The sequence below is a fragment of the Diorhabda carinulata genome, chromosome X (genome assembly GCF_026250575.1).
Source record: "Diorhabda carinulata isolate Delta chromosome X, icDioCari1.1, whole genome shotgun sequence".
NCBI lineage: Eukaryota > Metazoa > Arthropoda > Insecta > Coleoptera > Chrysomelidae > Diorhabda > Diorhabda carinulata.
In genome coordinates, this window is record NC_079472.1 from 19,238,106 (window position 1) to 19,263,960 (window position 25,855).

The 25,855-nt window shown below is 31.5% G+C and overlaps 1 protein-coding gene across 4 annotated transcripts in view; it reads right to left on the reverse strand.

Annotated features, from left to right (window-relative positions):
- Nucleotides 1-25,855, reverse strand: part of LOC130901309 (protein tiptop-like) — a 355,321-nt gene that overhangs the window by 54,695 nt on the left and 274,771 nt on the right. Inside the window, exon 1 of one of the 4 annotated variants that reach the window (XM_057812558.1) lies at nt 19,672-20,118. The exons of the other annotated variants lie outside the window; for them this stretch is intronic. Coding sequence (XP_057668541.1) covers nt 19,672-19,729 — 58 coding nt within the window. The 5' untranslated portion in view covers nt 19,730-20,118. Of the gene's footprint in view, nt 1-19,671; nt 20,119-25,855 lie in introns of those variants that run through there. 4 annotated transcript variants of the gene reach the window in all.

Below are 25,855 nucleotides of genomic sequence, written 5' to 3' on the forward strand. Positions count from 1 at the left end.
ATGCGAATCTTCCATTGCTCGGAAGTCTTTTTCTGCTAGTTAGATAACGCATCTAAAGAAATACTTGGTGTTGTTTATAATATGACATTAGTGATATTGCACGTGTATATTTTTCTACTAATAAAGTAATACCAGGATGTAAATTACCAAAAAAATTCTTTTAGTTCTGTTACAAAACCTAAATCAAACGTGTAACAAAAAATATGAAACAGTTAAGGAGTACATTTCATAAAAATTCTATCAAATCCTAGTCTATGTAGACTTTACCTTCAGTTGTTGGTAAGCCCTGATGAAAATCTTGTAAAAAAGAAAAAAAATGTCAGCCAAAATATCTTGTTTCTTTTTAACTGGTATTGGTCATTGATGATCGTTAACTAGGACTTACGGTTTGTAGAAATCCATATAATATCTGCAGAATCCTGGGAAGAAGAGTTCTCAGTATTAAAAGCGTGTATGTATCGATCTCAACAATAATTTGAGATCCAGAGACACCTGGACACATGAAATAAATATTACCTTGGGAATTGGAAGTATGTATAAATCTTATGACCTCAACCAGTTGCATACTGACAAAGAAGCTTTGAACAGATAGTCTGGGCAAGAAATTTTCTTATTAGTCGAGTTGTCTGTATCATATGTATAGGACAAGTAAGTAGGAATCGACATTCTGTGACAATTCTTTGGCGTTATAGAAACCCAGTTCCTTTGTTAGTAATGATAATGAGACGTCACATATACAGCTGCGTTGGTTCTAAATGAAAAACAGAATGAAGGTTTTCTTCATCTTCATCTTTCACCCAAATCGCTTGATCTGAGTTTTTTACCACAGGTGCTTAGAACTCTACTTTCATAATTTGGTCATAAATCGCACATCATTTATTTGACAACTTGATAAGAGCAAAAATATTATCATGTTTTGATACGTATTGAGTTGATTGTATTACGTGGATAGATGACAGGACAAATATGTAGGTACCAACATACTGCCGCAATTCCATATCGCTATAAACTCCCGGTTTTAATAATGGTTTTGGAAAAACTAGAAAATAAAGGTTTTCCTCATCTACCGCCTCCAACCAGATCGTTTGCTCTGAATGCTATCAAGCATGATTGAAATTAGATACAAAAAACTATTAACGGCCACAATCCTCGATAAAGAACTATACAGAAATTTAAAGCTGTACTTCCTCAACTTTGGACAGAAATCGCACACAAAATGTATTGGACAACTTGTAATAATGCAAATGGGGGTCACACAGAATATGTACTTAATGCATTGTCCTTTAATCAATTCCTTAATTTGTTTTTTATAAGAGCACTTTATTAAATTGTCCGTATGAACAGTTAACAATATACACTCTTTTAAGAAATATTATTAAATTTGTCCTAACTTTTAGAATCAAATTGAATCAATATCTTAAATTTTTATTTTAGTTTTATTTTATTTATCTTTCATTTTATTTATTTCAAACCAAAATCAAATATGGTTGATATTTGTCATATTATTCATAAAATGTCACATCCTATGAAACTAATATGGACGAATGACACATATAACCTAAAATAAACTTAATTTGTCGTCGTTATTGGAACTTTATTGAAACTTTGTTGTCACATCCACTTATACTAAATGTCCGATTCAGAACACGACCAAAGTGAATGGAAGAATCTGCTGTTCCGTCAATTTATGAACTCCATAAACAGTTCGACGCGATATAATTCCGAACTATTGGAAAATTCTGATAGTTTAACCCACAAATGTATGTCTATCTTGTCAATTAAATCATCTTATATAAGTCCTATCGCGAAAATATGCCTATCATGTTAAATTCAAGAATGTCGCGTATAAATGCCTCATGTTTAAATTTCAAATGAAAAATGTCTAATTATTATTAATGATACTATATAGTTGAATTATAATTATCAAGAAAAATTACAGGACCCTATTACGTCCCCAGTACATCACATAGATGTGGGTAATTATTTATAATCAGTGTCACTTGAATATTTATGCAAAACAAAATGATTCCTACCAATTAACATAAGTCGTGTGATTTATTTTAATGATTTTTATGATTTATTGCATTGATTCCCAACTATTTTCAAGGCAATTGTAGAAAAAAAAATGTGATTTTTTCCAAATATTAAAAGTGAAATAACAGAAACATAAAATTTGATTTATTATGACTATTAAGTGAGAATACAGAGCTACTGGTAGTGATTTGTGTAAGGAAATATTTCTATCTACATTTTAAAACCTATTCTGTTATAAATCTTTCATGTTTACGTAAAGGTAACTCAAAACAACCGTTCGTTGTAAATTATGGTATTGAATTTCAGAGTTTATCAAGAATTGCGTGAGAATTTCTTCAACACAATCAGAGGACAACGAACATTGATTTAAAAATATTATCAGAAGCTCACAAAATCAATTTAAGTATTCACACTTTGTTTCTAATCAAGTATAGCATTCAAAATCGTAAAATATTCTACACTCAATTTACAGATCGTAAAAAGGTGCCTAATTTAACTATAATTACGTAAAATATTTCGTACAAAGTTCAAGGCAGTTTTTATCTGAAGGAATTATTTTGAAGATATTCGATTCGACCATTAGAGATTTCTAGAATATCCCAGTACAATGAGCAGAAGAAAAGCTTTAGGGAAATACTTCCTCCCATTGATCTAACTTTGAGATAAGGTCGTTTTCTACTAGAAGATTAGTTCAAATTTTAACTACCTTTTTAAATGTTTTCAACATAATTATTCATACTATTTTCACCACTCTTCATTTGATTTACTATATTAGTTTGTCAGATTATGTGCAATTTTCTAATCACATTTTGACTTACTTTTAATGATTTCCAATTGATAACAAAACCTAATTCCATAAAGAATTTTGGTAGAAATTGCAAGAGACCCGAGGGCCATTGTATTATCCTCTATTTTTCTCGTTATGGAAACCTTAGTAAACTAACCAACCACCCTCTTATCTGTTTCGCAGTTATAGCTCATTTTCAAGCATTTGCAGCTCAGAATAAATTTTTTTCACTCCTTCTATTTTATTGGAAGCAATCTATTGTGTCGTCCCTCAGCATTTGACGTCGTTTCTGCGTTAACGCAGGCACCGATAGAGTAGATGATTTTTGCAATAGTTGCCCCCATTTATGGTGTCTTGTGCCAACAGTTCAATATATAATGATCACTCCAATGGTCTTTCTAGATTACCTTTTATGTCTTCTTTTCAATAATTCAATAATCCTTGGCCAAATCATACTGGACATCTTGCAATCACTTTAGACCATGTGTCAATTTCTATCTCATTAACATCTTTTAACAAGTCCATTGATAGTAGCAGACTTATTATTCTATTTGGCATTATTTGCCCTCGTTTGACCTTTAGCAAGCCTCAGAGTTTTCTTCCACTGTACAGGTACAGAGCAGGGGTTCACTGTAGTGTCATGAATCCAGGAGACTGCTCATTACATTACATTTTAATTATTGCGGGAATGAACCAACTTAATTTTTATATGTAAAAGAATGTTATATCATTTTTATATTAATTAAAATTTCACTAATAAATGACGCTACACTAAACAGAGAATATTTATAATTTCACCAAAAGATGGCGCTATTAATTTCAAAGAGATATCAATCAAGAAAATGAAAACGATGCTAAATTTTTTTTTTATACTAATAGCATTAACATGGTTTGAAGTTTTATTAACTAGTTGTTAATAGTGTAGTTAGGTTGTCGCCCTGTAGTTTAATTGTCGTTGATTCAAATCGCACACAAGAAATTTGAAATATTGCATCATTATGTAATAATTTCCAATGATAGTAACTTGATTTAGGAAATTTTCTCGAAATTCAATAATTGACAGATCATATGAGATGTAAATACGTAAATCTCAAAATATCAAAGTCAATTTTTCTTACTGAATTCAACTCTAGAATTAATTTTGAGCTTCATAACTAAAAAGGATGAAGAAAAACATTTTTTCATCACATCACTTAAAATGAACTGCAAAATAAAATTTTTGGCTTAGATCTTGGTAAAATTGGTCTTTAAGAATGATTTGAATGATGAATGTGAAAAATTGGTCATATAAGAGCTATTACTCAATTAGCTGAACAATTCGGTACTGAGTCCATTGTAATGAATACTAACCAACCAATTGCGAACCAATAGTAAATGGGAAGGCCCGTGCTTCTTCACTAAGCGCAATTTTCTGCAAACAACTCTCATTATGTCTTAGATGACTTGAATATCTATTTAGCATATTTTTCTAAAATTTTCATACCTAAATTGTTTATTTTTGGCAAGCAACTCTCTATCATACACTTTGCGAGGGAGATTTCCAAAATGATTCCGCCTTATTTGACACAGCATCTTGGTATCCGTGGTTTGAGCACATTTTCTTTGTTTTCGGTATTTTTGACAATTGCTTGCTATTCATTACGGAAACTCCGACTCTGTCCTTTGCTCATCTTATAATTATATCTGCTGTTTTTCGAGTAAAGCTTGGACCAAACATGGTATTTCTTCTTCACTTTCGGCTATAGCATGGTAAAAGAGTCTGCGTGAAATATTTTGGTTTTTAAAAATACGAAATATGTCAGGCTTAGGCATGTGTCTAACCTATAAATGTTCTCTCTTATTTCTAAGTTATAAGACATTCTAATGCATATGACCTAAAAAAGGACTTCTCTAACTAATATCAAGATTTTGTTTTTTTTTTATATATATTTAACTTTATTAATAATTAGAAACTTCTTATTGCCACTTATCATCATAAGCATAAATTATTTAAATCAGACCAATTATACCGAGATACACGATTTTTATTTTTTAGTGTATTTCAAATAATGCACTGGTTTTTAATAATAAATTTACATAACTTTTCGATCACACCTCGTATGTCCAATTTCTCACATGAAGTGGCAGTTATTTTTTTTGTAAACAACAAACAGATTTTATCCGGAAACGACTAGTTATTCTTTCTTTATCGACTTGACAGAGACACAGATTCGAAATTAATTTCCATCGAACTGATATGCAAGCAACGCTTTTAATTTTAAATTCAACAGTTTTGCATGTCACTAGTCCGAAAGTGACGAAGGTTCCTCCTATATACGAGAAAGCGATTCGCAAAAAAATGTAGCAATAAGATTTATAGAGCAATGGACTCGATGATCAAGTGAGCTGGCATTCTCGGCGTGGCTGCCTTGGATTCGAAGTTAATTTCAGTCAAAGCTGACTGACACATGGCGAATTCAGAATTTTATTATCTGGACAGAAAAAACAGGCGGACGAGTGGCATAAGGAATTAGAAGAATAGGGAAAGTCCGAGTGTGTTTTATATTTATAATTTTATAGACAAAGCCTAATATAATCAGGATGATCAGATATTTTGATCAAATTATCGAAGTGTTCTGCCGTCGTTAGTTGTTACTGCTTATAACATTTCGCCAACACGAGAGCTTGGCATCTACAGCTGCAATGGAGTCGTTTGCAGCTCCTGAAGATGCAGGAATGTCTAGAACAAGACAACTAACGATAGCCCAAGATTTGATAGAATACAACAATAAGATTACGGTTTCTATACGAATTAGAAGCTTTTTATTAAAACAAAGATAAAGATACGATAACTAAGTTGGAATTTCTGGAACCGTTAGTAATAGTCATACTGAATACACTGTTTACACCACAACTACACCAAGTTATCGTCTTCAGAGAATGAAGGTAAACTTCAGTAGACTTCAGTCTTTGAAGACGATAACTTGGTTATCTAAACGCACAGTGTAATTGTAAGTAATGAGAAATAAAAGGTTAAAATTCCCATTTGAAAATTGAAAAATGTAGCCAGAAAAGTTACTTCTCATGGTAACTAGATGTAGTACAGTATGAAATGAAGAAAAGGTACCAATAGATTGTGATTGCAAAAACTACCGAGATTCCGTTATTAAAGAAGAAGAAACAGGACCACAGATAGAATAATTTATAAATTTAGAAACTTTTGATCGAATTACATGATAGAATAGTCATACAAGAATTTGAAAAATATACTTAGTAAAACCTTTATTGTAAAAAACTAAAATTATACAACAATTGATGGAACGTAGTAAAGTTATTTCGATATAAAGATAGGGATAGATATAAATTGTACCATACATCTTGTATATACCATAGAATGATAATTTTGTCGTCGAATAATCGAGAAATACTAAGGCCGCGGTAGATTTTTCTTAAAAACATCGTAAATTTTTGACAATTTCGATTTGTTCTTATGAAGTTCAAGATCAGTCTCTTTTCACGCTGTTTTTTTAAATTATCAAATGAAATAACAGTGTTCCGTCAAAAAGAATGGTAGTTATGTTAAGCAAAAACTACACATTAAAAATAGATCTAAACATGAGAATGTAGGCAATTAAAACGACTGTGAATGGAACAAGTCCTCGAATATATCTACCTGCTCCATTCTTCACTGAACAGGTATAACGTGAAGAAAGATTGACAGCTGAGATTAATGTTTACCATCGACACTTTTTTTATGCGCATTAGAAGCGATTAATTGATCTCGATGGACTGAAAACGTCACCGAAATCGGTTTTGTTGGTACCTAATCGAAGATTTGTGGCGCCTTTTAAATCTAATGATGATTCAAGAGTGGGATTTTGTTTTAATTTGTTGACATAGGAACGATTTATGATGCAAATAAGAAGTGGAAAAGACAGCCATGATTCTCTTACCTCGTTTCCAATCATCCAACTGTAATTCTTTGGTAAAAACAGTTAATTATCACTCAATTTGTCGGTATAATGTGCAACTGCATATAGTAAAAATTATGCAATGGAAAATTTCGATTATGGATAATGTCGTGTACTGCAATTATCTCTTTTTCTATCTTGCATTGGAAAATTATTTTTCTCGATTCCGTTTATTAAACTTAAGGCCGCTTGACATTGTGCAAGACAACTTGCAAGAATTTGCGTGCAAGACCAAGATATTGTAAAGACAAATATTGAACGTTGCTTGACATTACGCAAGTCTCTTGCCAATCAAAATTCCATAAGAAGCAGTAAACAATTCCTAAACTCAAATTTTATTTTATATTTTATGGGCTTCTTAAACATGAAAATAACAAAGGAAGGTAAAGTAAACAGTGATAACACTGCTGCTTTGCTTTTGGAGTCTGATGAGCAGAAAATAGCACCTAGGTTATGGCGAACTAAGCTCTGGCTAGATAGAACAAGGGGAAACTACGAAAATTATATTTGAGAATGGATGAACAGAAATTTGGAAAAATCTTGACCAAAGACCTAATATAAGCAAATCCGAAGCTCATTCCTTTCTATAATCACAATTTACACGCAGCAAAAATCAAATTGATAATGTTGAGGCAGCTTGACATGGTGCAAGACAACGTCCAAGAAATTGCATGCAATTTTTTTTGAAATTAAAATATTTCATAGATTAATATTGGACGTCGTTTGACAAGTCTCTTACCACTGAATGATGGTTGCCCCAAACAAAACTTCCGTAAGTAAATTAAACATATTGCTAAGGTCAAATTTCATTTAAGATTTTGTGACCGGCTTAAACCAATTTAAAAATAACTAAGCTAAGTGAAAGGAACAAGGAAGAAGTAATTAGATTGTTGAACTTCAACTGCGCATGCTTTTGATCAAGAAATATTGCGTTTTGCATCATGTTAAGCGATATTTAGCTCTGTTATTTTCATTTTTAAGCTGCCCACAAAATTAATTAAAGTTTGAGGTCAGGAAATTGTATACTTTTACTTTTGGAATTTTGATTAGTGGCAACCATGATGCAATCGTAAGAGACATTATATCAAACGACGTGCAATATTCGTTTATGTAAAGGCAGCTTGACATGGTGCAAGAGAACTTGCAAGAAACTGCACGCAATTTTTTCAAAAGTCAAAATATTTCATAGATTAATATATCACCTCGCTTGACATTACCACTATCATCACTAACAAAAATTCCATTAGTAAATTAAACAAATTTCTAACGTCAAATTTTGTGAAAGGCTTAAAAATGAATATAACAAAGCTAAATTAAATGGTCAAGAAAAAAGTGGTCAGTGAATAATTTTTACGAGAAAAGTAACTAGACTTTTCCTTAGAATTGCAGCTTAAATGCAATAAAAATAAGAAATATTGCCTCTGTATTGCATTGCACGTTTTATTGCATCATGTCAAGCGGCCTTAATACTTTGATCTTGCAAGGCATTGCATGCGTTTTCTTGCATTATGTCAAGCAGCTTTTATGAGAACTGGATCTCAAATTTATAATCAAACTACGAGTAGACTGATTTTGTGATTGAATCTAATCCCCAAGTAAGAGAGAATCTAATCTTTGATACATGCTCGTTTTCATAAAATGCCAATCTGTCAAGTGTTGCTTCATATTTGCTCGATTTGTGATATGATTTGTGCCAGAAGATCCATGAAAAATGACGAAACGTTTCGCATTGAATCAAATTATCTTTGGAACAAAATAATTGTTTAAGAAACCCCTTAACGACAATCTTACTTGTCACAGTAAATTGAAAATAATATATTTGCATGCTCGTTTCTCGTAACTATTATTCCCCGCTTCATTTGATTGACAAATGTTGGTTACACATTTAAATTGCTACATTTTTCCAAGACACTTTAAAAAAATTGGGATAATTAATTATGGTGATTATGTAGCACATTTTAAATATAACTTTGATTACGTCCGGGCATTTATTTCAAATAAACTACATATCGAATTTTCGTTTGACTGCCACTTCTAAAGCAGGCCACTTACGTTAGTTCTGTTAATGGTTCAAATAAATCTAATATAATTTGATAGTGTATGGACATAAATATACAACAAAGTCGTTTGATTTGACCGTAGATAGACAAGCCCATTCATGACAGAATTCGATTTTTAGAAATTTCAAAAGCGTCTTACAACTGTAGAATTTGAAAAATAAAAAAAGTGAATATTTTCATAGAGAAATTGGAGCAAACGTTGAACAATTTTTAATCCGACATAGAACAACGACGAATCTTGAACCTTGGACTACTAGTACAGGCTAATTAGGTGATTTTCAGCTAAAACGATTTTGAATCTGTACATTCTGAGAGGTTTTGGCCTACTGAATAAGTATAAGTATAAGTGAATACTACTGAATAAGTAACTCTTAACAAAATTACGAGCGTAAATTTTCGAAATTTTGAGACTTGAAACTCAAAAAAAAAATTGGTGAATAACTTGAAAGCTATGAGGAATTCGAAAAAAACTTCTGTAACAAAAAATGTTGAGTACAAAATTCTCTACAAAAAAGAATTCCAGTTATTTGTTCCTAACCTCAAAATTTTCACCTTAGAACGGGTTTATACACTCAAAAATATTTTGAATCGCGAATAACTCGAAAACTACGAGGAATTCGAAAAAAAAGTATAGGAGCAAAAAATGTACAGCAAAAAATTCTTTACAGATTAGTCTGTAGGCATTTTTCCCTAATTTCAAAATTTTCACCGTAAAATGGGTTGATGTACTCAAAAAAATATTGAATTGCGGATATCGCGAAAACTATAAGGATTCGACACAAATTGCTGGGGCAAAAAATATGGAGCACAACTTTGTGTACAAAAAAGGTTGCAATTTTTTTCTAACCTCATAATATCCATTATAAAATGGGTTTGAACGCTCAAAATTATTTTGTATCGCGAATAAATAACTCGAAAGCTACGTAGTATTCGAAAAAACGTGCTAGTACCAAAACTGTAGAGCACAAAATGAGAACCGACATTTTTGTGAAAGATAAATCATTGAGAATTCTGTGAATATTGAAATAATAATCAACCTAGAACGATGGATTTGCTTGTTTATATTACGAGTCATGAAATATATCCCATGAAACTTCAAGTGCTTATGTGGCCAATATACCTCATCTCGCAAGATTTTCGAAAATTTCATGATTCGAAAATTATGCTAGCTTATCCGAGTAGAAAATAGATATCTCAACCATGATGGAGCATTTTGATTTTTGGAAAACAAAGTAGTTTTCCAAGAGTTAGAGCAGTTTGCATGTGTGACTGGAACGTAAATTGGCTTGAATTCACACTGGCGGGAATTCGATAAGGGATTCTCCGGCGAAATTGAGAGAGATTTACTCAGAATAGTGGCTTCAACAAAAAAATGACTAGAGACCTTTTTTGTATAAAATTTTGTGCTCCATATTTTTTGAATTCCTTTTAGTTTTCGAGTTATTCTCGTTCCAAACTTTCGAAAACCCATGCTCTTAATTTTGTTAAAAGTTAGGCTTATTCGGTAATCGAAAATCTCATAGAATCTAAAAAATCAGAAGTGCCCAATCTAATTTCGGGTTTAATCCTATTCTACTTGTACTGTACAGTTCAACGATCTGCCACTTTGGCTGAGAAAGTGACGAAATATCTAAAAGGACAAACTTCAAAACAATCTTGTACGATTCTATATTCTTTTGATGACTCCAAACGAGTCTAGAAGCGTTTTTAATGCTTTTCGGTTCCAAAATGGTTTTTGGATTCTGTTTTATAAATTGTGAATAATTTTCAATTGTTCTGGAAAGGCTGGATTTCAGTTTTTGAAGAAAACGAATAGATAATCTACACTGCTTGACGTTAATTCTAATACATTTGCACTTACTTTTATTTTGTAAAAGGGAGTAGCAGTTTAAGTATTTGAATACTTTAAGAGACAAATACAAATTCCAACTGTTATAATGGAAGGAATCAAATATGTTTGTTTTCTCCATATTCTCATTGTTATTTTTCCTATTCTTGTACCCCTAACGAATTTATATTGTTCATCTTTAAATATTATTCTTGCTTTAATGTCTTTAATATTATTTTTATCATCTTATTTTTTCATCTATTATATCAAATATACGCTAGATAGGAAACATTTCATTCTATCTATGCTAGATCAAACATTTATAGAGGGTGTTTCATAAATAATGTTTACTTCGAATATTCACTTTGTTTCACTTTAACCCAATGTCCAGCAATTACTTTGAGACCTTGGTAAAACTTGTCTCATGAATTTTCAACATCTCCTTCGGATAATTCAAATTTTTCTCCACATTTGATTCTGCAACGCCCAGACTATGCCGCATGTGGTAGTAGTTCAATACTACCAAATTCTTCGATAATATTCCGTGTAACTTTTGCAGAATGTTGTTTCGCCTTTTCTGGTTTTAAGAGAACCTAGACATTTCTCTGATAAAACTTTGCTCTTTGCTTTGCTCTTTGCTTTGCTCTTTGCTTTGCTCTTTGCTTTGCTCTTTGCTTTGCTCTTTGCTTTGCTCTTTGCTTTGCTCTTTGCTTTGCTCTTTGCTTTGCTCTTTGCTTTGCTCTTTGCTTTGCTCTTTGCTTTGCTCTTTGCTTTGCTCTTTGCTTTGCTCTTTGCTTTGCTCTTTGCTTTGCTCTTTGCTTTGCTCTTTGCTTTGCTCTTTGCTTTGCTCTTTGCTTTGCTCTTTGCTTTGCTCTTTGCTTTGCTCTTTGCTTTGCTCTTTGCTTTGCTCTTTGCTTTGCTCTTTGCTTTGCTCTTTGCTTTGCTCTTTGCTTTGCTCTTTGCTTTGCTCTTTGCTTTGCTCTTTGCTTTGCTCTTTGCTTTGCTCTTTGCTTTGCTCTTTGCTTTGCTCTTTGCTTTGCTCTTTGCTTTGCTCTTTGCTTTGCTCTTTGCTTTGCTCTTTGCTTTGCTCTTTGCTTTGCTCTTTGCTTTGCTCTTTGCTTTGCTCTTTGCTTTGCTCTTTGCTTTGCTCTTTGCTTTGCTCTTTGCTTTGCTCTTTGCTTTGCTCTTTGCTTTGCTCTTTGCTTTGCTCTTTGCTTTGCTCTTTCTATATCTATTCAATATCTAACTACTGATTTTCTATTTTCGCGTTGTTCATGAAAACACATTGCTCATCACAAGTCTAATAAAACGAGGAGGATGAGCAGGGCAATCAGGGACTCAACGTTTCGTTTGAATCTTGGCACTATTCGATAGCTTCTATAGATGTTACGTAATGATTTTGAATGGCGATGTGAGTAATATTTACCGGGTTTTTTTCTATTGTGACCCTCAATATCTCACGCAGGTATAAAATGTAGGCGTCAACTAAATCAAGCGTCAAATCTCCACTATTAGAATGATCAAACCAACGCTGCGCTGTTCAATCACTAACTGTGTCTTCCCCTTCAATTTCCCATATTTCTTTTCTGCCAAGGCTCCTTAAAATTTTCCCCTTCAGTATGTCCAAATAATACACACGCGTTCCATACTATCTATTATATACTGAGTCATCAATGACCAAAGATGACTTAATTAAAAGAAAGTAAAGAAATAGTACTCTTCATAGAGATAGAGACTAATTTTAATACGTTTCTACATTTTGAGGCGAAGGTATTTTCAACAATGAGTATTTAACATGTTTGTAGTAAAACCATTCTTCTTAGTTTTTCCATTCATGGAAAGTAATAAGTGGACTATTTTTACTTTCGTTTGAAAGTGTTCTTTCATACTTTATACACTTTTCTTCCTTGTGTTTACTGATTTTGTGCTTGATATCCACATTAATATCTTTGATAATACCTCCTGTATCTTCTATGAAACAAAATTATATCTAAATTATTAAAATACATACCAGCAAATCACAACTATACATAACTTTATACGGGTTTTACTTGAAGTAGAGAAAAGGTACCACAACAAAAAGTCAGAACTTTATTGCTATTTATTGATTAATAAGTTTGACAACCAAACTATGTTTTCTTTAGTAGAGGAGCATGATGCAAATCAATGCTTTCTTTTAACGCATCCCTAAATTTTAGAAAAACTTTAGAGTCGAGATAAAATCGTATATTACGTAAACAAAATAATTTCTTTACCTTAATCAATAGTTTCATGCTTCATTGCTATCTGAATCACTGAATGTTGTTGTTTAATTAGTCTATTTGATTTAAAAAATGTTGAATAATTTATTGTACTGAAATTATATAAAAATCAAATTAATTAAGACTGAATGAAGTTGATCATATCCGTTTCCGGACTTGTTATGTAGAATTTATGATTCATTATATTGCGAATTCATGGAATTTATTAAGGAAATGAATCAATAATCAAAAATGAAGTGTTTAACGGTAGTAATTAATAAAAGTACAGTAGCGCCGAATCGATATGGAAAAAAAGGTATCAAACTCTCAAACTAACGTGGGCCAAAGAAAGGTTGACCAAGAAAATATAAAAAAATTATTTTTTCTGTATAACACCATGTAGCATACAACATGTCTTATTAGGACAATAACAACTAAAGTCTATTTATCGAAAAAGAATAGTAAATCAAAACAATGGTCAATACGTGATCAGCACGTGAACATTCCGGGCGAAACACGTCTTGGCATCGTTATTTGTTGAATAAAATGTTGACAATATTTTGGAAGTATCTTCTACAAGTATCTACCGAATCGTTCGTGAATACAGAGCTCATCATTTAGTGGCCGACCAAAAAAGTATCCAACAAAAAATACAATTTATGGTTTCGACAGGAGCGGCATCAGAAGAATTGTGCTCAATTTTTTCTTTCAATTACCTACAGTGGATAAAGTTGTGAAAGTAGTTAACGAAGATAAAGACAAAATTTTTTTAAAAGATCAATATTTTATTTTAAAAAATGGAATGTCAATACCAAAAACGAGGAAGGAACAGTTTATTATTAAAAAAACGGGAAATAATTGCATGAAGGCGAGAATACTTTGAAAAAATTAAGAAATTTCATGAAGGAAATAGATAAATGTATTACCTGGATGAAACATGGGTAAACGCTGGACATACTAAGGATAAGTTATGGATGGATTTATCCACACAATCAAAAGGCAAGCATTCTAATCTAACCTAATCTATGTCATTATACAAAAATGCCGTCTGTTTAATTTCATCGTCACCGTTAAACATTTCACCCAGTTACTCAGCATTTATCTCAGCGAACAGAAAATAATCGGACAGGGCCAGATCAAGGCTATATGGTGGGTGGTCAATTTCTATGAAATCACATTAGTTTACAATAGCTTTTGAAAGCGAATGGACCTACGATATGATTTATAACAATTCCTGCCCAAACATTAACGTTAACAATAAAATGTTATTCATAATCATTGAAAAAATTGAAATATTATTAATACCTAATTTTCAAATGAATCTGTTCCATATTTTTGGTCGTTCACTGTAGATCTATTCCAAACTTCACGTTTACATTGTATATTTTTGTAATAATGATTGTGAATAATTATTTACAATTTATATTGTTAATCTGCTCTATGAATCTATTATTATATAAATTATTTCTTAAGTGCGGAATGCGACCCTGCCACATGTTCGGTTTTGGCGTTTTGAAACCTGATCACGTGCACTATGCATGAATATATTTTGGTTTACTATTTTTCTTCGATAAATAGACTTTAATCAAAAACGGAAATGGAGAATTATCCTTCAATTCGGCGAATTCGGTGTTCATGGCCCACGTCTGCCTTTCCAGTAGGTCTTACAAAAATTGTTATAGGCGAATGTGCCGAATATGCGATCAATATTCTAAAGATGGACGAATTTGGATCTTGGAGAGGATAAAAAGCTATTGCGTTGTTTATAGCTTTCTAGTCGTAAAGAGAGCTTTAACTTTTTGTGAAGCTGCCTTGGCTCAACACCTAAACGAGCGTTTGCTTCTCTATCTAAAAAAAGTATTGTATAATCGCTCTAAACTCTATTCTAGTGCACCCGTTCTTATGAATATTCTGTAAACATAATGAGAGTCAAAGCCTGTATAAAGGCTTCATATATAGTACAGTACCATTAGCTCTTCGATAACTTTTTTATACTTGTATAATTATGTAAAGCTATTTAAATTGATCTGTCTTCAACCGAGGACAGTTTGATCTTTGAACTGAGCATTGGTTTCATTTTGAGACTATTTTGAGATACTTACGTTATATAAAATAACATAAATTTACAAAATAGTGTTGTTTTATTATTTTTCAAATTGATACCAAGATAGTTCTGTAATAAAATGAATTAAAGGAACACAAATCATGTACGACAACTCTTTAAGTGACAATTAAAAATTTAATAGCCTTATTTTGTCGACTCAAGCGAACGTTTTTTAGAGAAAATATATAAATAATATGAACCTCTTTCTAGAAAATTGTCGACAGTTATACCCGTTTAATGACATTCTTCTTTTTTATTAACATATTTACAAAACAGATTGACAAGATTTATAGCGATGACTAATAGTTAAATTGGCATTTCCATATGGCCACAGTTATTCTTTGTATCGATTTAATAAATCAAGCAATGAATAATCATTAATTATATCTTCTGTTTGGGAATATGTCGTGAATGGTTTTTGTTTTATAACTGCAGTAATGAACGCATCCACCATGATCGTATCAAACTTGCACGACATAAAGACAAGTAAATAGAGGGCGATTAGTTGAAAATGTACAATCTCCATCTCACAGGTGGTAGATAATAACTAACCTCATTTCCAAAGATATCAAATACTTCAATATTTCAAGCAGAATTTGGTGTTGTGTAGTGCATTCCAATATTGCGCTCCGTGGTAATGTCCCAACTCGATTGCTTCACGGAGGAACAACTTCAGAGAAGTTAATTAACCGCTTATTGGACAATTCACCTTATAATCCTGGCTTACCATCATTCCATGTTTGTTATATCACAATTAAAGAGACGTAAGATTGGTTTGGAGGATGAATCAATCTCAGGAAATGTTTAAAATGATGAAAAAAAATGTGTTAAATTCACTGACACATAACGTCGTCTTTAGCTTGAGTAACTAATCGATACAACTGGATAGTGAACGTATTTATCTTCAATAAAAATGTAGAAAAGCTGTTGTAACATGAAATGATTGAGCATAATTAGTTTTTTTTACCTATTGATCGTTATTTAAGGATTTATCCATCGTTAAACATAATTAAAAAGGCACCCAATGTATGAAAACTAGTTTTAGAGTAAAACGCGTGGGAAGTTCTCTATAGAATTTTATTGTTTTCCAAGCTTCATTCAGAGGAATGTCTTCGGAATAATTGAGTAATATCATGTCTCATCTCATCTGACACGAAATTTTTTCCGCTTGTAGTGTGACCATACCTTCAGTTTGTGCAGTAGCGCGCGCTGTTAGGTTTTATTATGATATTTTATCAGTAGAGTTTAGTTTTACCATTATAGGAAAAATTATAATTTGTTGAATAAATATTTTCAATTTATTGATATTGACTTGACAAAATTTCAAAAATTGAGGGAAAAGGTGAAATACACTATTGAACACATAAGCATTAGAAAATTCATAAAATTATGAAATTTTGTTGGAAGTGCTTCATTATTGATATGAAACAAAATTGTGATTTTGAACCAACTTTTGATTACATTTTTTTCAGAATTTCTTCAAAAGTTTTAGGAATATTTATACATTTGCTTGGCGGAATAAACTAACCATTTCCACGTGATTCTATACAGTTCTACAGCTACCAAAAAAGTCTTTTCTAAGTGAAAAGTCATATTTTGATATAGGACTCTTTCCATCCGTTATATAACAATCAAGATAACAATCTAAGTCATGAAAAACGAGATTTAAAAGTGGAATAATATTAATTTGATTCCAAGGTTATTCATTTGAATAAATTTTTTTCGTTGTATAAAGTAAAAATGACAATTAATTGGACTTTGATGAATTTAATGAAATTAATTGTTACAATTTGCGTCAGTGATTCAATACTTTAATATGCGTTATTAATTACTCCATAATTACAATAAAATATAAGAGAAAAAAGTTTTATGAATACGAGGCATATATATATATATATATATATATATATATATATATAATAAACTGTCTAAGGGTGATATCTCGGAAATAGGTAAATAGGTGTCTTAATTACTTCCTGAATTTAATCACATGAATGTAGAACCACCCTGTATATTCAATAATAGCTACATGACATAGAACTATCATAGTGTAATAAATGCCTTAGCATAATTCTGTTATCACGTCTATGATTCCTTTTATCAGTAAAAGTAATAAATGAAAACGTTGTAGAGAGATTTTAGAATTGAAATTGCAAAAACACAAAATTTGTTATCAGATATTATGATACAAACACAAATTATAATTACGGATATTGGTACTTGAGTGACCAAAATCGGAAAGTCATCGATTTTCTCCACAATAGTACAAGAATTATACTGGTGAACACGTACTTTGTGATGATTTTTGTTTGTTTTGATGATTCATATCATTTTTTTTCAGTCACATACAGATTTTTTGTGAGAGCTATATATTCAATTTTGACTTCATTTACGTGTTTTTGTTTGAATAACTTAATTTAGGCCACTATATAATGATTCCATTTAACTAAGTTACGTTTGTTACATTGTAAATATGCTGCGAAAGTGTTCTAATAATCCATAAGAGTTTTTGTTATGAGTGAATGAACTTTCACATCTCAGTGTCGAAAATTCACGCCATTAATTGGAAAGTGCTATTTAGACTATTTTCGTTTTCCTGTGCGCTACCAAAATAAATCCTTGGTTCCACATATAAGTCGTGTAATGTTCGTGAGAATCCTGTTAGATTAGGATAAACAAGAATTTGCTTTTTGGTATATCAATGATTTGGACGGAACCAAAAGATCATGTGATTGTTATTTTTGTTTGATTCTAAAGAAAGGCGTCACAACCGAGTCCAAACACACTGTCCACTATCTAAACTTGTCATCGGCTAACAGACCAATCCTACATAGTGCCGAGCTGCCTGTGCAAAAGCTTCCAAATCAAGCAGAAGTCAGGATTCTGTTTCTAGTTCGGAATTTGCTCTTAGTCAACCTGATAAATTATCTCAAGTATTTTTGTACATGATTTGAATTTGTCTAAAAAACAAGCTGAGCTTTTGGGGTCTAGATTAAACGAAGTGGAATTTACTTTCTCCTGGTACGAAATTTTCTTTTCTAAAGCAGGTGATTTAGTCTTCTGTAATAACATTCCTGTAGAGATGAGTTTATTGAATTTTGAATCATCAATCACTAACGGTTGTCCTCAAAAACTTGAAAGCACTGTTGCTATGCAACGGAAACAAATGTCCTTCAGGTTGTCCATGATTCTGATATTAAAGAGAATTGAGAGAATTTGAAGTTTCTTCATGAAAAAATTAAATACAGTGAACGTGTTTGGAAAATTTGTGGATACTGCTGTTTCATTCACGATTGGGACAGAAAGTATGACCCAAGCGTGGATCACTCAATCCAGGGCAGAAGAATGTTAAAACTGATCCTTTGGTGAGTCCAGATGACATACTTTTACCATCGTTTGTAAAAGCTATGTTAAAGATGGCGGTGGATTCTTATACCTGAAAGATAAATTTCCCAGACTCGGCGAGGCAAAAATTAAGGAGGGAATATTTAATGGTCCACAAATACGGAAGCTAATGGAGAATACAAATTTTTTAAGAAAAGCTGAATGATCTTGTAAAAGTCGCCTGGAAATGTTGTCCACAATTTTCTAGGAAACCATAAAGCGGAAAATTATAATGATTTAATCAATGAGCTTATAATTTCATACAAAGTGTTAAATTTGGGTGCTATGAGTGACGAATCAGGCGAAAAATTTTATCAGGACATTTCTTTAATAAAAAAACGCTATAATAGAAGCCAAACATTCACGAAAATCATAGCTGTTTATTGTACATTAAGAAATATTTTTGTTTTAGTACTTTTCATAAAAAGATAAGTCTTGACATGGCAAAGAAACCTGATGTGTCAATTCTTTTTCATTAATATATTATTGTTAGTTGGCCATAGTACTTTCATAATTTGGTATAAGTTTTTGTGTGACAAAAAAGTTTGAATTTTGTTGACCAGTGTTATTATAGATTCAATAAAACTATTTCATTCATATTTTGTAATACTGTTTAGAAAGTATATATCATTCTTGTGCTATTAGCAGTAATTGGTTCTAAATGTCACTCAATTTTCTTAACACAACCTATGAAAGACGTTTATTTGTTTACATGTTTCATGAAGTTATGATATCATAGCAAATATCGTATTCGACTGTTTAAATTTATGATTTAAAATGATATTTCCAAATAAAACTTCCTAAACTACTTTTATAAAGTTCCAACGAACATTTTGATATAAATCAAATAGCCTATTAATGAAAATTTGGCTAAAAATTAGGTATAAATAGTATAAAACCACGTGAATCAAATGTTTTTATGCGCATAACAATAACAATCTATTTTTCTTTACCACACATGGATTATTATTATTAAAATTTCATTTTTAATGATGGAACGTGAAATAGAAAAATAGTTTTTAGTTTTATTTAAATAAAGCTTTGAGAGATTTCCAAGTTCTAGAACTTTATTCAAATATTTTTGTGGGAATAAACGTCCAATATAATTAATGTTCAGTAGATTTTTGTTGCGAAAATTAGAGAAGACATAAAAGTAATCCACGAAAATGAAGTTTAAAGTATTTAACTAAATGAAAACAAAAACAATCATAGAATAAGAATTTGACGTCAACTATGATATCGACCAAATCATTCAAAATAAGAAATTTCATAAAAAAAACTTACCAAGAAATGTATTTATCTTCCTGATAAAAATATTCACAGGTACACTTTTGCTTCTCATAATTAAGTTTCACCACACAATATTCCCAAAAAAATAAATAAATAAACAGAAAACTATCCTCACATAATTGAAAAAATAAATCGTATAATCACGCAACTCGTAAATCAAAGCGACAACTGCGGAACGCTAGAGCGTGTATACTTCCACTTCGAGATCTCGCTGCGAACTGTTTACAACGCGCTCAGTTCCTACGACCCCCTAGAAGGTTCAACCCCCTCCCTAGTTGCCCTCAGAAAGGGCAGTGAAAAGTCAGGATATGAGTGGTCGTGACGTTTCGCTCAATCCCCTACCACCTTCGACAAGATGAGACGGGTTGAAGACAAGACAGTCACCGGCAGGTCCACTATTCGATGTGACGAACCTGCTAGTTGGGATTCATCTATCTGTCTGTCGCATACGTTGTTCCACTGACAACATGGGTTTGACAAGGAGTAAAAACTTTGAGATGTTTTTCGAAATGGAATCGGGAGGGGACGACGCCGAGATATAGAGAGAGATAGTCCGGTGACTGATATTTGATGTGATTTTATGTTTTGTTTATAAATGTCGCTTCAACTCATATTAATTGGGACTTTTCATCATGATGAAATATGCATTTGAGTGGGAGAGGATTAGTGTCGTTATTTGAAGATTTAAAAAAAAATGCTTGATGTTAGAATTAGATATTATAAATGTGGAAAATATATTACGTGCTAAAATTATACTTGACGTGTGATTATTTATATCTGGGCTTTCAAATAATTATAGTTATCGTAGATTATCTAATTTCCGTGTAATTTCTGATATATTTGAATGTGAGAATCATTGGAATGCGTTTCATTTTATATTGTATGTAAAGTCTGGTTCACAAGTCCCATTTAGTTCAGAACCTGACCCGGACCACCGAAAATTATGATTTTGATCACATTCGATTCGGAATGGCATCTTAAACAAACTAACAAAATTCCTGGAGGGACTGAAAAGAAATTCGACAATAATAAACAATAAAATATAAGGGTTTACTTTTTTTAAATATTTCAAAAACTATTAGAGGTAATCGAAATTTGGAAAAAGATGTTAAAAAAGCAGAAAATGCCACCACTAAAAAAATCCCAGCTCCAGAGAATGTTCCGATAATGCTTATAATTTCAACTTAGCGGCAAAAATAAGGGTAACAACATAATAAAACAATGTTTTTATTAAATATTGATATTAAAGAATTGAAAAAAATAGATACTAAGTCAACTTATAAATAAACAATAATAATAATGATTTTGTTAATTAGTTTAATTTCATCAATCAATGGTTAACATAAAAACGCTGATTATTTCGAAACTAGAAATTTCTTTTGGTTTTTTGGAGCTAATCTTAAAAATATTTAAGAAGAAATCAAAAATTTCGATTTTCTACTTTTTTATCAACAATCGAAGGCATAAAAAAGTTATTTATGTGAATAAAGCTTTCAAAAACTTTTTTTTTAAATTTTCTTAATATGTTGTTTTTTTATTGATAAAAGCCGTATAAGAATATTTTTTTCTTTGTTAACCAATATTATTTTATTCCTCAATTTTAATAATCAGTTAAAATAATTTGTTACTTCATGTGCTAGATTGGGGCGATGATTGGGCAGCCGTTTTTAAACTTATTTATGAGGCTAAAGTAAAGTAATAAGCTTTGTCAATATAGTTCCACGAAGTGGGACTTTTCTGCTCTTTGAGGATCTATTTTTAAATTTTAATTATCTTAAATAGTTTTTGAAATATTTAAAAAAAAACCAAACCCTCTATTTTTTATCTTACATTATTGTTTATAACTTTTGCATTTCTTTTCAGCCCCTCTTGTAATTTTGATAGTTTGTTCTAGATGTCATGAATGAAACCAAAATCATAATTTTCGGTGGTCCGGGTCAGATTCTGAACAAAATGGGATTTGTGAACCAGACTTGTATTAATTATACCAGAAACAATATAAAATATTGTAAACTAAAGGAAAGAAAGTAACAAATAGTAATTGTGTCGTATTGAGGCCGTAATCTGCAAATTTTTCGTTTTTATTTATACAAATTATCATTGTATACGATTGAGTTGATAATACGAGGTAGGGTTAAAAAGTGCAAAACTGATTATTGTTTTTATTGATTTGAAGGCATATTTAGTGGAAAGTGCTTTCTACTCTATAAACGACTCGTATTCTGATACCAAAATTCAATTCTGAGAATTCCACAGACCGATTTAATGTTAATATTGATTTTTAATACAAATCATTACATATCTATATATTTAATTTTATTTCTCTATTCATATCATTGAATTTTGTTTTAACAATGGAATGTATAAATTGCAATTACATCTGAAAATTTTCACACTGTACGTTTTATAAGGTTACATCGTTATTTATTTATCTATTTTTGTGCCAATTATTTACAAGCCCTTGTCTACAAATTGTGAACAAATTTTTTGAAAATAAAGCATTTTTCTTCTTTTCTTCTTCTTTTATGTACTTATTTACCTGATTATTTCGTCGTTCCTTGTACGCCGATCCATTTTATTAACATTTTAACCCTTTCAACTCCACCGGGACATATATGTCCCGCAGATATTTCCAACACTATTTATGTGCTAAATAAACATGTAACTTTGTATAAAAAATGTCCCACTGGTTTTCGGTGATAACCTTGATATTTTAGTGTAACTCTCTTTAGATAGATGATACGATAGAATTGCCCTGCTAGTGAGTAATTTTTTCGCAGCCAAATCCGGGAGTAGGAACTACAAGATTATGATTGTTTATAGGCTCTACGAACATTTGATTAAGGAAGAATGCTTGTTACTGTTGAAAATGATAATGCCTTTGTTCAATTTCAATTGCACTCCTGAATTATTTATATTCAAAGCAGCAATCTCGCAAATAAACATTTTATGTTCAGAAAAAAAAACTACGTGAAAGATTTGGTCCGCTTTTTCAATTGTGCTATTTATTTTAGTTTAATAAACAAATTTAACGATTCTACAATGCATCTGTGAGCAATTTCAATTGATAGTATTTACTTCTCATCTTATCTCAGCTTATGCTGAAGGTTCAAACCAAGGAAGAATAGCTCAGTTGCGGTTTGTAGTTACTTCAGTTATTACATTTGGGATAATTATCTGAGCCGATATATTACACAGACAAAGTCACTTTAGTCTATAGGATAAATTCCCTGTTTGAGTTTTCAGCACATACCACACAGTATCCAAAGGCGCAGAAAGCGTTATTGCCGAAATACTGCCCATTCGATTACTGAGGAAAGAAGATCCCTTCACTAGCAGAGTAGATCCACTGGCCTAAGTAAAGAAGAGTTGAGAAGATATGAGTATGAGTGAGTTGTTTGCATTATTATAGGATGCATCGACTAAGTGAAGCTGAACCCACTGACTTAATCCGCAGGTGGACACCTGTTTCAGCCGCTTCCAGGAAGAGATGAAATAGTACATAACCCATTTTCTCTCAAGATAATATCTTCACGTGGAAATATGTTGAAGGCTATGCTATCAACGGAGATTACTTGGTTAGGTTAGGTTAGGAGTAAACAGAGGCCAGAGATAGAGGAGGTTGTTAATCGGTATGGGAAATGTTTGAAGTCTGACATACCAGCCATGTCGTGAAAATACGTGGCAGCATCCTTTTTCCATCCATACCTCAATAAAAAAAACACATACACGCTTAGTCCAAATTCTTCCCTCAAAGGACGATAGTATTGTCATGCTGATACTACCCTTAATAGGTAATTCCTTCCTATAAACTTTCGACCTCATTTTTGGCTGTTTTCATCTCCTTGGAAATCTCTCAACTGGATATTGGGGATACTGCTGAAATCTCCTTCAGTCGGTGGGACAGAACCATGTATGTTGATTAGTAGACAATTAGTTAATGAGACTGTGAATATAGTTTGAGTTGTTCAAAGATGAGATCTGAGAAAAATTGTATAATAGAAATGAGTACAAAACGTTGGTCTTCAATAGTTTTGGTCCTTGAAAGAGTAAGGAGGAAACCAATTTCTACTTTACGATCTCAGGAAATTTGTATCATGGAAGTAAATTGAATCAGTTGGTCTTCAATGAATTAAAAATGGACAATCAGTTAGAAAAAAAAATAAATCTAAATTAAGAGTTTAGTTTTGGTTCTCGAGAGAAAGCAATTGATTTGTATCTTGACCCCCTATATACAAATAAAACAATCGCTGCGTATTTATTAAGCGAATTTCGTATTTAATGATTCGTTTCCTGGGGATATTGTAACAATCGGTCGGTTCTTATAAATTTAATGCCTCATAATTTAGCCAGACGTTCGTCTTACTGGAAGTAGCACTTTTCCACCGTAAGATACCTCCTAATTCCGATGCAACTCTCGGATTCCACTCGTTCGGCACTTTGCCAACAATTGCAGCGGAATGAAATTCGCAAATGTTTCGTATTTTTATTATTAGACCATCTCCTCGCTTCTTTATTACGCAAAATTTGCATCGGCGAAACTTGGAAATTTCTTTGGAGGAACATTGACGGGGAGATGAAAGGGTGAAAATCGACAAAGTTTTCAACGATTCCTCGCGCATCAAGGGAGTATGTTAATTTTCTAGCAAGGTGAATAATTTGGGGGATCGTTGCATAACATTATCGGAAGATTACTTGCTCGTAATTGTTGTTTTCATGAATACATTTGTTTCGGTAGGTACTGAGGAATTATTGAGATTCATAACATGAATATTTGTAATTTAAGGTATGATTCTTTCTTCTAAATCGGTTGAAAAAGTGATGCGAACGATTTATTATTGTACCTACCCTACTATTGTACTCCTCCTGTAGCATTTTCTTTTTAATATAATATAAAAAAGTGTACCTCATAAAGTAATAATTTGACAATAATGATAAGATAAATAAATCGGATAAAAACTATGAGAAGAAATTGTAATACAAATAATTAAATGTGTTTATAAACGATTGCTCCCAACTAGTTTCTCATATATTTGAATAAAATCTCCTTTTTTTATTCTGTTCATCTTTCATTCCCTCCGTGGTGTTGGTGTATCCAAATATAATCTGTTAAGTAGCTCAAAAGATCCGGTATGGTATGCTGAACCATTCGAATCAGTCACCAATTCTATACCGTTAATTAACTCGAGCAAAAGTAGCAATAAATTAAAGAGCTGCGAAATGTAGAAACATTTCGTCGATGAAAAACCGAATGTTAATAATTTCTATCGGAGATCACAAGTCGTCTTTAAAATTATATAAACTAGTCGTAATTCTGAATCATCCTATATTTGATGTTTTAATGCATTTGCTTTATGTTGCGTATTATAAAACACCAACGCAAAGTAAAAGTACTTATTTTGAAGTTATTATTACGAACATGGTGGTTGGAGTGTGAAATGTCACAAATAGACGTGACACTACAGATATATTAAGTATGATTTATTGAAACAATTATCAGCAGTAATAACCCAAGGACATTGATAATTGTTCGAAAAAGTTTTATAACAGATTTTGAAAGCCTGTCTATAAGCAACAAGCTCGAGAAAGTTGTCATAAAATTTTTTGGTGTATATCAACGTTCGAGGGTTATTCGGATAACTTTTTTTGCTAATTATAGAAAAAATACTTCACAAAAACATTTTATTTAAATATGAAATAAACAAAAAAAATATAAAAGTTAAGTGAAGATCCAGACGTGTTAGTTTTTATTTTTTTGTTCATCTTTTATAGACTTAAAATGTATAAAAGTCAGACATTTTTATTTGTTCTAATTTTAAAATGTCAAAATACGAGTTTTTTCCCTTTTAATTTTATAATTTATAACAAACATTAGACATTTCTATCGCTTGCAGTCTTTAAAAAATTTTATTCCTTATAGACTTGAAATGTATAATACTTAGTTCTAAAATAGAACATTTTTATTTGTCCTAATACTAGAGTGTATAAAAATCAGAAATTTTCTTCCCTCATAAAAATTAGACATTTTCATCCTTAATAGACTTAAAATAACTAAAAATCAGACATTTCTCTCCTTAATAGACTTATAATGTGTGAAAATCAGACATTTTTATCACTATAGACTTAAAATGTATAAAAATTAGACTTTTTCATCCTTAATAGATTTTTAATGTTTAAA